Consider the following 15,422-nt stretch of genomic DNA (forward strand, 5'->3'; position numbering starts at 1 on the left):
GAAAAGTGAAAATTTTCAAGCGCGCGAAAACGCGACGCGTTAGTAGGCATGACGGGAAATCTCTCCGTACGTCGTATTTCTGGTTCCCCCTCCGCCCGGTGAGGTGACCTTGAGGCGAGGCTTAGCGCTGATACGTCGCAGGCTGCCAGCGGGTAGCCTAGTGCCCTGCCGCCTGGTAGCGCTTGGCTTAAATAAGGATTATTAATACCTTATCAAACGAGGAAAACTTTCCGACCTTAGCCAGTTTTAATAAGTGATTATTAAGACATGTTTCCCTGAGCTCTGCGCCTCATGCATGCATTGGTAACCTCAGACGACGTATAACTCCTATCTTCTCCTATAGAAACTAGGTCCCTGTGACGTCACGTGGAGTGGCATCGCATGGGCGCCAATCTGGCCCTTTTCAAATGAGGATAAAAATGGACCATTGCCATTCGTCTACACCGGCATTTATAAAACGAAATAATTTGTATATTATGAATACACTAATGGTGGGTAACGAATCGCAATTATTGCCTTTTGTTTTCTTTGATGAAGGAAACTACCCTATTACTCCTCTCTAAAAGCAGAAACAGTCAAAACCTTCATTGGCGACTCAAATCACCACTAGCAGCGCTAGTGTCGGTGACGTAATTTTACAATATGGCGGACACATTGGTGATAAAGTGCATTGCTTGAATAGGTAGCGAAGAGCTCTTCTTTTGATATTGTGATATTTTATACGTTTTCTTTCGTGTATATCCATCGAGTGGGTAAGTATGCTATATTCACGTCTATCTAATATGGGTCTTCCGTATTTGGTACACTTTTTCACTCAACATAAGTCGTTTTTTCAACTCCTCAAGGGCCATGGAAAACATGGACGAGGCAAAGTTCTCGCCGAGGAAAACAACGACGAGGAGGAACTGTTGCGTTCCTCAGTGCTCTTCGGTGGCTTTTTTGAATCCTGAGCTCCGGTTCCACACATTTCCTTCGGTGGGTGAATTTGTTTTCGTTGAAAATAAATTCAATGTAAGGGAAAAATGTGATAGAAGGAAGGCATGGTCGCGGATTTTGAGAATCGGGAAGCCGATCTCCAAGAATATGTTCGTCTGTTCGCGGCACTTCTTAAAATCTGATTATATTTTACCAGGTAAGAACATGAAATTCATAATGTTTTCAAAAGAAAGCTAATCGCTCATTCGACGTATTAACCGAATCTCTACGGTCGTGGTCGGCAGATATTCCGGCAAAAATCAGGTATTTGAAACGTACAGCCGTGCCTTCCCTCAACCTACCAATTTCATCCACCGATAAGTTGAAGAAGTGGAAAGGTGGAGATAATACGAAGAGGTACCGTCAACGTGGAGCAATTGAAGAGAAGGTGAGTTAAATGTAAATTTGCCTAATATTTGTAGTCGTATTACCTAATAACTGACCGGTTTGTTTGCCGTATTAGGTTTCATTGTGTGACACTGACGAGGAGAGTGATGGCTTTCCTGTCCAAATCGAGCCAGAAGTAGTGGTGGAACAGCAGGAAACACCTCAAGACTGCAGCAGAGATATTGTTGCTGCAGAGACATTGCTTCGTCTTGCAGAGACCAGTTCGCCACAGAAAAGATCCGTGAAAACAGTGCCCGGTGGAGAAAAGAGACTTTGGATGCCAGGTGAGCAGCGGGGATTTTCAGATATCCTTTGTCGACGTAATAAATACCAGGAAAAGGCTAATAACCTTTACTGGTTTGGACAATTTTGAAAAGTTAGTGACTTTTTCATTAATCCTTACGGAACTATTTCCAAGGAGTGGCAAGAACATCCTAAATTCTAGGTCGAAAGTGGTTATGGCCTTAATGAAATTGAAATTAAACTGGCCATTTTCAGTACTGGCCACTCTCTTTTCTGTGACTCCCACCACTTGCAAAAATATCTTTGCTCAGTTCATAAAGGGGATTACACCGGTTATGAACACTTTTATTGTATGGCCTACGGAAGAAGAAATTTTGAAAAACATCCCTAAATGCTTCGAAAATTTTAAGAGAGTGAGAGCCGTTTTGGGCTGCACTAAGATCCACATCAGTAAGTTCAAATGTAGGATCCTCTCCTATTTCCACTACAAGGGTGGGTACACTCTGAAGTATATGGTTGCGGTAACACCAGCAGGATTGATCAGTTACATTAGTGCTGGATATGGTGGATGGGCATCAGGCAAGAAAATCTTTGAAGAAAGTGGAATTTTAAATATGTTATAGCCATACCTTGATGACATAATGGTTGACAAAGGTTTTCTGATAAAAAAAGTTTCCAAGATAACTGTATTGGTGTTATTCATCCTCCATTCCTGAGGAAAAACACGGCATTTTCAAAGGCTGATGCTTTGGCGACTTCAAGCATTGCCAAAGCAAGTGTGCAAGTGGAGAGAGTCATCGAGAGGATTAATAAATTTAAAATACTATCAGAAACACTGCCATCAACTCTCTTACCTCTGGCTGATGAGATCATGGTCATTGCCTGTGGGTTGACTAATTTAGCAAATCCAGTGTTGGCTGGTGACAAGTTCATAGATAGTCACTGGTGACAATTTGGTTTGTCATGTTCTCTTTGCCCTCCCAAGGGGTGTCATGGCATTACTGTCTTGGGACTCTTCATTGAGCGGACAGGGATGTTCATAGTGTTTCGTGTATTTAGTGTCATGTTCCCCACTTGTGCCCTTCAAGGGGTGTCATGGCATTACTGTCTTGGGACTCTTCATTGAGCGGACAGAGATGTTCATAGTGTTTCGTGAATTTAATGCCATATTCTCCATTTGTGCCCTCCCAAGGGGTGTCATGGCATGACTGTCCTTGTGTCCAACAAATTTCATTCAAAAAATTAGTTCCATCCCATATTAAAGTAAGTATAGTCATAGTGGGTTACACGTCAATGGTTCGACATGATTCCAATGTAAATAACTTAATCATTGACAACCTTGAGTCCATAGGATCATAATCAGTTACACCTGAATGGTTCGATCCGAGTCCAATGTCATTAAGTGAATCATACACAACCTTGTGTCCAACAATTTTCATTGATAAAATGAGTCGCCATCCCATATTAAAGTATATCTGGAAATACAATGTAGCATGTCAATCTCTCATGCCTCCATGACCTTATGAACCAACCCAACTCTCTATTTCCACAGAATTATCTGGTAAAAGAACTACTGAAGAGCATCATTGAATATGAATGGTTTTAGGAGAGGGTCATAGTGAGTTACACGTCAAGGGTTCGACATGAGTCCAATGTAATTAATTGAATTATTGAGAACTTTGAGTGCTACAAATTTCATTCAAAACATGAACCCTCACCTCCTATTGAAGTTAGTATGTCAGGAAATACAATTATAAATGTCCATCTATCACACATTGTTGTTCTTCTGAACTACTTACTTTTTTTTATTTTTACAGAGGTGACTAGTGCTTGGAGTCAGTTTGAACCTTGAAAATTTATAAAAAGTATTTCAGGTGAGGAGAATTTGGGCGATGAGAACTGAAGATGCTTTTTGCAGGAGAGCAACGCAATTGTACAGCTAATGAAAGAATGATAGTCTTTTGCTCGGGATACATTCATTTTTAGTTCTCACAATGATTTTTACATTTTTACTTGATGGATTTCATTGATGAATGATGCCAAATTCCAGTATTGATATGTTAATGTTAAGGAATTATTAATCTTTAGAAAGAAAATAGAAACATAAATCAGTTTCTTGATCACTTTTAATACCTGGTACTCATGATTGATTTACACATTTTTCTATCAGATAATTTGATGCCTTCAAATCACCTTGAAACCTGCTGTTAATGATGATCGTCTGTGAGCCTTATTCAATTTTCAAAGCATACTAAGGCAGGTTCCCACTGGAAATATTTGACTGAATTTAAGAATATATCATTTACCCCAATTTCGTGGGAATAAATTATTTTTATGATGGATATTTGTCTTGTGACGTTGTAGATATGTTGTTGTTTGAGGAATGTTTGTCAAAATCTACTTCATGATTATGGATTGTTGTTACCTGAAAATGTTAGCCAAGCAACCGAATTACAATAAATGCTATGCTGTGAAATGCTGATTTTATCTTTCCTGAAACAACCCTATCAGTAGTTGTAGGAAGAAATGGGAGACTTGAGCTACTTTGTTCGACTTTAACAATACTGGAGAGAAGAGAGTGAGGAGCAGCTACTTTGCCTTTTAGCTTCTGTACGTTCTAGCAATTTGCCACTTCGCACGATACAAAATTCACTGTGCCTTCAAAATGTGCAATTGTATGCACCAGGTCTTAAAAGTAGGCAATTCCTGTTTCCTTCTATATATGTATGTATTTGAACGACCCATTATAGCCCATAACATATGTCCACGGTGAAAATTATACAGCAAATAACTTTTATAAATTGACCACTTTCGACTTGTCCGGTCTCTAATTGCCAAACAGTAATTCCCCACTTATTCACCCTGTTACCACACAGGAAATCGTCGAAAATGGTAATTCCCTCCAAAATAAATCATCATTCCGTTTATAAGTAATTAAGTATTCTATTCCTTATACCTTTTCTGTAGCTACTTATTGCTTGTTTTCTGAAATGAAGATGCGTTCCTGTACTCGCACATTAAACACTCCAAATTACGGTAATTATAATGTAAATACATTAATACTCAAAAAATTAGGTACCATAAAACTGCTCAGATGTGTTTACATTTTTCGGACATCCCTGCTTTGCAGCTGCACGTCATATTCGCAATTGTTACATCCAAGTCGTCGGTTACTTTCAGCTCTCCAGTTATTTGTAGAGGCGACTTAATAATTCCACTTCTTTGAAGAACTAAGGCGAAAATGGACACACCATCTTCCTTCTTTCCCTTAGCGCCGACAAGTACAACCAGGCCGGCTTTCAGTACACATTCTCCCTCAATAATATTTCTTGAGGAAGAATTTCCTCACAAAAACGCGGTCATGACGCCGAACAACAAAGTGAGCTTGCCACTCATTTTCCTCTTCAATATCAAAAGTGTAGAAAGGGAAGTTCACAAGAAAAGGAAGAAGTAATAATGAAGGAAGTAATTAAAGATTTCGATGAAGAAATCACTAATGCAAGGGATGCTGGTGAAGTTGGTAATAGTGAGAGGCTGAGCTGCGAGAATTATCAGTCACGAAGATAAAATAAAGGAGTTTTGGAGGAATCAGAAAAAATGCGTGATAAACGAAGAATCCATTGAACAGGGATGAATCTAAAAACAAGAAAGAAGGCAAGAAAATCGTAAGAAGGTAACAGGCGTGAGATATTAGCACGAGGCAGCAACGCAGCTAGAATCACACGTAAACCTTACTCCGCCCCTTCACTTTATCACCATCGCGCTACTTATATTTTTTGCCGGTAGTTGGCATCTGCCGGGCTGCAATCGCAAATTCTATAATGTAAAAATATCTAGAAAACTATCTGAACAATGAAATTTCTTTACAGGTAATAAATACATGTATGCTGCAGAATGAACACTAAATTTAATGATGAAAACAACTCACTTTTAAGAATATGCTAAACATAATAATATAAATGTGTAAAACCATTTATTACAATTATTTGAGTTTTCTGTACATCTAAAATACAATCCAAAAACCTTGTCAAAATAAATAAAAAAAGATTAAAAAAATGTTAGTACAAAAAACATAATCAGACAACCGATGAAAATGTTGGTTGTCTGTTACACACCATATGGATTGACTCTTTTCCTAACATCACCTTAGGAATGTCTTCATGTCGGTGAATCAAAGAACCTCTTCCCTTTCCACCTGAAAATTTGAGAAGAGTGAATTAAAAAGAAAGATAAAATAAGGAATTAAAAATTATTATGGCAACCAATACCCATGAAGATAACTTATTTTACAAGAAGTATTTAAGGACATAGTAAGAAAAAATGCTTGTAATGCACTGCTGATAAAATACCAAAATGCAGCATCCTGTAAATTAAAAAATTACCACCTTGTACATTAAATCCAGAGTTAATGCCTAATTAGCAACATTGTAGGGCCGCAAGTCGGAACCAAGGGACAGTACATTGTGATTATATAACAGTTGTATTGGAAAGGAAGGACCAAGACAAAGATTGTTCTATCCCGCCAAACACCATGACATTATTATGTATAAGGTTGGGGATTTTTAGAGCAATAAAAATCATCCCATTTTTCAAGGGAGATGCCCACAAGTTAAACGAAGGAAATCATAGGTCCACCAGACTTAAGAGAAGCTTGACAGACAGATCACAGCTGTACAACGGAGGTCCTCCACACGCTCCATTCTTCCAGAGCCAGCTTGCCTATCCACTGATACTCCTCTACCCACCTTCAGGGCTAATATGAAGGAGATGTGTATCTTACACAATTATTGAAATAAATATCATCCAAACAACAGCAAAGTCTACTACTGTGGACACTCAAGTATCAACACAAAAATTCTTTGGCTTCTACAAATTGCTTCCATAATTTTCCACTGTTTTATAAAATGAATGTTTTACTAAATCGATCTTAACTCATGACTATATGATTGGCAATACTAACTGAAAGAACAAATTTAGAAAACTCACAATATGAAATAAACACATATGTACAGAGGACCATCTGAATGACATGTCTGGAAAAGAAAATGCTTACACATGAACAATGTACCATAATATCTCAATGACTGCAAAGTCATTATCAGTTTAGGTATGTTTTGGTGTCAAATCATTCTTTGACCCAGCTGTAATGGGGCATATGAAAAAAGTCAACATATCTTGCTATTTTTCATCATACATTTTGGTGCACAGCTGTTATCATGCCCCTGGGCGTGGTTCACCCTAGTAACTAGAATGTTTAGATAGATAATGATTCTTTAGGGCTGTGAAAGCTTTCCATTTCAGTCCGAAACCAATAATTTCACGCATTTGCTTCTATTTCCTAATGTACGGTACCTTTTGATTCTAAAGCACCACCATTCAGACAATCGGGAATTACATTTACTGTATGCATTAAAATGTTGTGCCACGGTACTTTTCAAATTTACCTATATCTGGGCTTCAATGAATGCTATAATAATGAATATGTAGTATGTCATTTTAAAGAGTTTTCATCCTAAATTAAATTGAATTCCAACCTTATTTTATACATTTATTGCTTCTATTGCTATTTCTCAAAATTCTTATTTCTGCTAAGAGGAAATTTCCACCAAAAGCCATGAAAATTGCAACAAATACTCCCAAAATTTCCTTCTCCACTACAAAAAAGCCACATGAGTAAAAAAAACAAACAACAGCAGAAAGTGAAAATTCGTGCTAACAGCAAATAAGCTTGAGTACTACAACCTTGGTCGCTGATACTAGAAGTAGGACCAAATACAGTAGACTCTCATTAACACGGGCAGCATTATTAAGAATTTCTCATTTTCACGAAGCAAATCGTTGGTCCCGACAAAAAGGCTATTCCTATCCATAGTAAAAGAAACATTATGACATTTTTGTTATTAAAAAACTTTTTGATTCTACAAAATTACGAACCTCAGTTCTGGCCCCAGGGCCTATAAAGTGAACTTTATTACAAAGTTCAACGGATAAGCGGCATTTATACACTAACTAACAGCATTTTAAAACATACTAGCAGCATTTTTAACTACACTATGTCGTAATCATTGCACTACGTTTAATTTCTACTCACGCACGGTACCCAAGAGCAACAATTATAGTTCATGCTTAAGTAGGAGATACAGTGAGTCCTCGTTTAACATCACTTACCGTTCCTGAAAAATGTGACGATAAACGAAATGACATTAATCGAAACATAATATCCCACAAGAACCAATGTAAAAAGTGAATATCGGCTCCTAGACCTCACAATTCCTACGCGAAAAAATTTTAGCGTATCATATCTGGGGCATTTTTTACGATGGGAATGCCAAACTATGGCATAAATACGAATTCCTGTCTTCATCGACGACAATAGCAGCACTGTCGTAAATCCTTCTCCATTTTTGTATCTTCCCGCATTTGCTCTTCGGGTTCGCTATGGTGGTCGCCCGAGCGAGCGTCGCCTGGGCATCATCATCGCTGAAACATCGTCGCAGTTACAGGAACCAAAATTATTGTGAACACGGCGAAAAAAGTGGCGACAAAAACTCCGAGTTCTACATGGAAAAATTCCTTGAAATCACTTTTTAGGTTCCTGAAAACCATTATGTCAAGTAAAACCTTGTGCACCTACCTAAGAATTCATTTTGCACAAAATTTGCTAAAACCGTAATTGCAATTAACATTAAACGCACCGTTTTACACTTCGTTTAGACTGACTGTATTACCGCCCACAAAACGAACAACCTTCAACGCCCGCCGCTTCGCGTTTTTTTCTCGCGCGAAATTATAAAGCCTTGACGTTATCGCGAAGCGAAGGTGCTATAAACGAATGACGGTCTCAAAATTTTCGTGACGTTATCGCAAATTGACGTTAAACGGGGTGATGTAGAACGAATACTCATTGTACTTCAGTATCCACACAGCATCATATAATACGCTTCCTGTGGATTCCTGGTGACCCACTCAATATCGCTAGTAAATTACAATTATGTAGTAAGTCTTCTTACAAACATCCAATTTACAAACTTTCACTGATGCGAACATTCAAAAAATTCAAGTGTGCCCAAAATTTGAAATTTGGCACCTTTGTTGTTGGCTGATGCAACTCAGTATGGCATAACTCGCATTGTGGAACTTGCATTTTGGGCACAGTTAGAACAGTGTCATTTACATCCATTGAGAAGTTAGTAACTGTTCAGCATTTCACCCTTTCTTTCTTCCCACAGACAGCGCATTTTATTCATCTCCAATCGCATCACACACGCACCTGGATCAGTTTGTCACAATCGTGAGTTCAAGCAAAATAGTAATGGAGTGTTGCATTCTGCAGGATAATCACACTTTTCTATAACTTGCATTGGTTTATCAAATATGAGCAAGCTCTCAGAATGCTTCTTGTTCGTATGTCGAAGACTTAATGTATATGTAATTGATTTAATCGCGTATATCATACTCTGAAGCTATTTTTCGGAGTGAGTATGAGTACAGCAAATTGATGAGACAAGGAATTTAGGCTGGGCAAGTTTTTTTTACTAATGATTCCTGAAAGAAACGCTCTTACTCAGTTCGTTATTACCAACCTCCGGTTTTTCGGTCCCATGAAATCGGTAATAAAGAGAGTTTACTGTATCATTTATTTTACAATCCACACATTCCATTTAAATTTCACATTTTCTAACTAAAATAAAACACAAAATAATGCCTATATCGATACAAATTCAGGTCCAAAATAAAATGTACACCCATGTCTCGTATAGCGCAAGGGATGCGTTCCTTGGGGTCTTTGCACTGTACGAATTTGCATTATACGAGAGCGTTTTAGCATTGGGAAGATAGGGATGCGTTCCTGGTAGCATAGGTCTTGGGTATTGAATTTCCTCTAAAACATCTATATTCCCATAAATAGCCTTAGAAAACATAATTCATATAAATTTTTATAGTTTAAAACATCTTTAAAGATAGTATGCACGCATTCAAAGACTTTTATTCACGTTTAAAAAAATTCTTACGTGCTTTTGAAATTCCCTCCTGTCGTGCGGGTGGGCTAACATCTGCTATCTCAGGGGATCGTAATGCGTTGCCGGCAGTTGACAATTTTTCAAGCTTGTCTAAAAACAACTATTGTGTCACCCAGGCCATTCTGTCGCTCATCGAAATGACAGGAAAATGCTACTTTGAATGCTATTTCATAGCTAGCGGAGTTAATGAATGATAAATCATTTTAATTTGAAGTCCTCCGAGTCATTAGCAGCTACGTGAAACAGTCTTTAAATGCCTTGAAACCTGACCCAGGTTTTCCTTCCCTGAAAATGAATGAATGAGATTGCATTCTTTTCCAAAACAATATCGTCTCGTCAACACTAAAAACTGGTTGAGGGGGAAAGTAGCCAATTTCAATCACAGCTTGGAGTTCATCAGAAAATGTTGCGGTGACTGCGCTATCAATACTTGCAGATTCACCTGATATCGCCGCACTGAAAATACCTGCTTGCCGTTTAAATTCTGGAACCAACCGGAGCTTTCACTAAATGTCTCGGAGCGATTACCACTCTCGTCTTTTTGTACTGATTCACTATGAACTTTCCATATGTGTAGACCGCTTGGTTGAAGTTGGTGCGGCTGAGGTCACTGATGTTTTAACTTCGTCTTTATTCAGAATAAGGCATCGTGCGTTTAAACTTCCGCGCAATATCACTTTGACGCTCTCCATTTTCAAAGCAATTGACCTCTTTCAATTCCTCTTCTAGGTTTATAGTTTTTCTTGATAAATTCTTGATTTTTCTACACGCATTCCTATTTTTTGCCATATTCTCTTGGTTTTTACACTGTATGGCTCTATCTATATCACCTTCCACTGCTGAACTGTATTCCTGAGACGCAGAAGGCCTACGACTGCGGGGAGGGAACGAAGCCATTGTGTTTGAGACTCTATAGCGGACCCTTTTATGTGTTGATGCTATTCATGCGCCACTCGGCCACCGCTCCATTTCTCCCCCGTGAATACAGATGACCTTGAAGGCTTTAGCGTAGACCCTCTACCTGGAAGTCAATCGCCCGATAACCTATGACGGCAAAAATATGTCTCAAACCGTATTGCTGAAAAAAATATCATTTCCACTAGCCCCACGCTTAATTAACGATCTAAATTATTTATTACCATTATGTTAAGGAGACGAGATAAATTACTTCGGTAGGCCGGCTATCTGGACCCAATGACGAGTAATACTTTTGGCCATTGCACAACAATGGATTTCGATTAATATATAAACAAAAAAGAAGATTTGAGGCAAGCAATAATATTAATATGCGTAAAATGATAGAAATTTCGTGTGTACTTAAACGCTCTCGTGATAAAACGTGAACTTGCGCTAAGATTTTTGATTAGGCTACACTGCGTTGCAATGTTTCCCCAAGGAACGAATTTGCGCTATATCGAAATTGCGGTAATCGAAATTGTGCTATACGAGACATGGGTGTACATCAATTCACATATTTAAACACCAATAAACTTTTAGCACATTAATATTTTGAAAAGAAATAAAAGCTTAGCAATATGACAACAGAAATTTAAAAAACAGCCTGACATCCACATATCCATAAAATAAGTAGGACATGTCCAGCAAAATTCAAGTACACAGCCATCCTAGTTTTGAGTGAAATGGCCAAATTTTTTTTAACCCATTTAACTGCTCCGAGAAAGCTCAGGACATGCGACATAAATTTTGAAAATGTTTGGCATAATACTGAGCTCTGTGTCAGATATTTAGACATTTACTACTCTGAAGTGTGAGAAAAGGTTTTTGACTAGAACTTACTGGCTAGGTATCCATACATAAATACACCCACTTCAAGGACATACATTAACTCTTAGACTGGGGGAAGGTTTTTTAGATGTTTTGTTTTTCAGGGGAGTACTAAGCCACATTTCTGATCCCTACAGTGAGGGAAAGTACATACCCGGGTAGCAAAATAATTTTGGGAAACTGATGTAGGTTGTTGAGCAATGGTTAAACCTTCAAAAGTTTTCTTCCCGCCTTCAGCTTACAAAACATTCCCGCAGTCTAAGGGTTAAAAGTACTCCTAACCCCTGGAACTTAGATGCTGGGATTTTTTTGCAGCAGCTCAAAGTTCAAGGGACAAGAAAAAATCAAACCACTCTCTTTTTATATTCACATACCTATTTGTGCGAGGAGTAACATTTGGAGTTGTATTCCTTGAGAAAAATCTTCGGGAGCTTCCACGATTCAATTTGTTTTCTTTTACTGTCAGAGGAGTTCTCCCGTTTTCAGTGGAAGGAGTCCCAAAAGGAATCCTTGACTGTGGAGTACATGGAGCATCACCGTCTGGATTTATGAAAGATGACCAGTACTCTGATGGTATCCTCATGAGAGCCTCTATCACCTGTAAAAATTTTTCGGTTTAATTATAATGAAAAAATAATTGATACATATCATTATAATCATTGTATGACACCAAGGTTGACTTTCCAAAACAAATGTACCGAGATGAATCAACTTTACTTTGAAAACCCTAATTATATGAGATAACAGATTTTTAAATGGTAAGGCATTTAGTTAGCTGGCCAAAAACCAATCATCACAGCCACTTTGGTCCACTGAAAAAACATGAAAATGCAAGCCCACATTTAAAAGAATTTGGATAACTCCTACATTAGGTGCCTCCTGGAATTCCCATGCTAATTTTTTTTCCTCACTAGCTCCATGTTCAATGTCCATCCCATTAACGTTTGATTTTGCCCATTTTTGGAAATTCTGAGATGTTTATCATCCGAGGAATGTTTCTAATCCATATTCAGCAATCAACACACCTGGGCACGCATTTGTATGCTGCGTGGAATTGTTCATTTTAAATACATGGACTGAGGCCATGAGAAACAGACAATGGTAACCACTCTTAACACATTTATGACTATGGGAAAAGAAATAAGTACAAACATACCAGATGCTGGATCCTTGTCTCATTATACATTTCTGCAGGAGATACATCAGTACCAGAATATCCAAAAACAGTGGGTCCAAACACCTTTGCTAAGTTTGCTGCAGGCATTTTGCACTCCCTGCATGAGGCAACCCTATATTAAGAAAAAAATGGTAAGAGTAATGGTCAACTCTTGCAGAGTAAAAGTATGAGTTTCAAAAAACTTACATATTAAGAAGTATCTTAAACATAAAGTCTTTTGATTTAAATTTTTATTCGCCAATTTTTAAGTGGTGAATGGTAATCGCCTCATAAATATGATTCAATTTAAATTTCAATTACATATACAGGCATCCCCCGAGTTACGTATGTCTCGACTTACGTAAATCCGTACTTACGTAAGCGATAACCGTATTTCAAATGATTACGTTAATTTTCGAATGCGACCGCGAAGAAGCAGATATTCGCTCGTACAACCTATGGTAGAAAAAATATCGAATAGTTATCGAGTTTGTTACGTGTTAGAAATAACAAAGTGACCCATTTTTGTCATTCCTCGAAGGAATTTTCATTAATTTCTGTAGAAAAATCGCTTATAAATCCCAAGTCAGCAATCAACGTAAAAATTTGCAGTTCTAGCGATGGAAGTGGTTGCGCTCATTCCTGAATGATACAACTTGTTATACAGCATGCACACCCGAACTCCGACTTTCAACTATTTAAAAATTGTATCCTTAAGTTTGGACATTTCCATCTGTGGAATTAAAATAAAATGAAGTTCAAGCAGAAATATTTATTGCGGAAAATAATTGTTTATTACCCACGTAACGGCATTGAAATTCTGAGTGTTGGCAATGAACGCCGCAAAAAAGTTAAGAAAAAGTTGACACACGATATTAATTGCGTAATTGTTTATGTACATGTTTCTGGCGGAAAATTTTATTAAGCTGCATTTTCTCGTTCTCTCGTATTGTGTGTAACTGTAAATGAATATTGCGTCATTGAAAGCTTTTCCCCACTAACTTTGTTGCACGTTAATGACGGAGTTGGCTGAATAAAAGCTCACTTTTAATTAGCTTCGTGCTTTGGAAATACTCTTCGATGTTTCCAGCGAAGTAAATATTCAAATGATGATATTTTCACGTTATTTTATTGAGATATGAGAGAATGAAAGTATGTTTCCGTGCGTGAAAGATTGAGTGTATGTGCGTGTGAATGTATCTAAGAATAAAGTAAGTTACTGGTATTTTGTGTGTGTTATTTGCTCGTAATCCTCGACACCCCTTCTACGTGTATTAACTGTGACAGTGAAACCACCAGATTCATCGATCAACGTAATATATAAAAGGCAGAAGATATAATGATTATAGGTAGGCATACGACGCATTCTTTGGGCCCTTAGATCGCAGTATAACACAATGAATCAATTTAAGTATTCAGTTTAGTAATGTAGCGTTGAGATACCGTACTTTCCCAAATCCACGCGATCGGTCAACTCTGGGAATAATATTACGCATTTTGATTGGCAATGCTCGAGATGCAACTCCCAGACTATATTAATGTTTATCGATTTTGTATCTAATAACGTAAGAATACGCGGTAGAGTTCATGAATATCGCAGTGAATTGAATGAAACTTCACCGAGAATTTACCGTGCATTTCTCCGCTGAGAATTTCACCGCGCCGATCGCAATCTCTGAAGCACTAACCACTAACGCAAAGGTTCGACTTACGTAAATTTCGACTTACGCAGAGTCTGCCGGAACGCATCTCTTACGTAACTCGGGGGATGCCTGTACACTTAAAAAATGCATGTAAATTATGATTACCTAAATATAAGCTAAAATTTACAATTTTATTTCCAACAAAACAAATATTTTTAGCAACAAAAATATATTTTACAACAGAATTCTGCAAGATGACAACAATTGGCAAGCTACATATACATTAAGCTTTTAGCAAACAAAAGAAAAACAATCATCGCCCTTGGTTCTCTAACTAGTCATGGAATGAATTAAATGTGTCACTCAACTGCAGATGCTAATGGGATGTCAACTGCACTGCTAAAGCATTATTGTCAAGAAACAGGAATCCAGGCATGGTAAAACTCCTGAGGAATGGTGGTTCTCAGTTCTCTTGAAAAATTATACAGGTTATGTAGCTTTTGACAACATTACATCTGGATTGTACTGTGTTTACATTAATTAGTGTACTTTTAGAATTTTTAAAACAAAATCTGATACCGATAGCTATGAAAGGTTTCTGTTATGAGGTTTTCAAACACAAAGAATGTAAACCATGTTAAGAATGTAAAATGTCATCATCATAGTGTCTACTGGGATTCACGTTTTTGGCGTGCAATTCAAGTTGAAACTTCAAACTGCTGTACAGGTGAAATTAATCAGCACACTAGAGTAAAACTTTGCGAGAAACCTTTTTACACCAATTGGGTTATAAATAATATTAGGTTGTGTAATCCACACTATTACCTACTTAAAAAGTTCAATTGTAAAGTAATTAAGATTACTTTCAAAATAAAAACACCTATTACTGTTGGGACTGAAGGTATAAATTAGGGATGGGTCGAATAGTAGATTTCTCGAATTCGAATATTAAATCATTGCTCGAATATTCGAATACCTCGAATTTCGAATACCTCGAATACTAAACGATGAATGTGAAAATGTTTGACTAGGTCGCCTATGCAGCAGGAAACCCAAGATTTTGGCGAGTAATTGTGATTGCCTTTAAAGGATTCAAACAGGAATTTAGCTGATTAATGGAATATTTTAATTTTATGTAAACAATAGGGTAGTTTCCTTCATTAAAGAAAACGAAAGGTATTGATTGTGATTCGTTACCCACCATTAGTGTAT

At 37.5% G+C, this 15,422-nt stretch overlaps 1 protein-coding gene across 1 annotated transcript in view; it reads right to left on the reverse strand.

Annotated features, from left to right (window-relative positions):
- Positions 1 to 832: 832 nt before the first annotated feature.
- The window catches only part of LOC124159750 (rac GTPase-activating protein 1-like), a 34,778-nt gene continuing 20,188 nt past the window's right edge, over positions 833 to 15,422 (reverse strand). Inside the window, exons 11-13 of the mRNA XM_046535661.1 lie at positions 12,568 to 12,700; positions 11,874 to 12,009; positions 833 to 975 (exon numbers count right to left, since the gene is read on the reverse strand). Of these exons, the coding sequence (XP_046391617.1) occupies positions 833 to 975; positions 11,874 to 12,009; positions 12,568 to 12,700 (412 nt within the window). The remainder of the gene's footprint in view (positions 976 to 11,873; positions 12,010 to 12,567; positions 12,701 to 15,422) is intronic.

This window comes from Ischnura elegans, chromosome 5 (assembly GCF_921293095.1).
Source record: "Ischnura elegans chromosome 5, ioIscEleg1.1, whole genome shotgun sequence".
Taxonomy (NCBI): domain Eukaryota; kingdom Metazoa; phylum Arthropoda; class Insecta; order Odonata; family Coenagrionidae; genus Ischnura; species Ischnura elegans.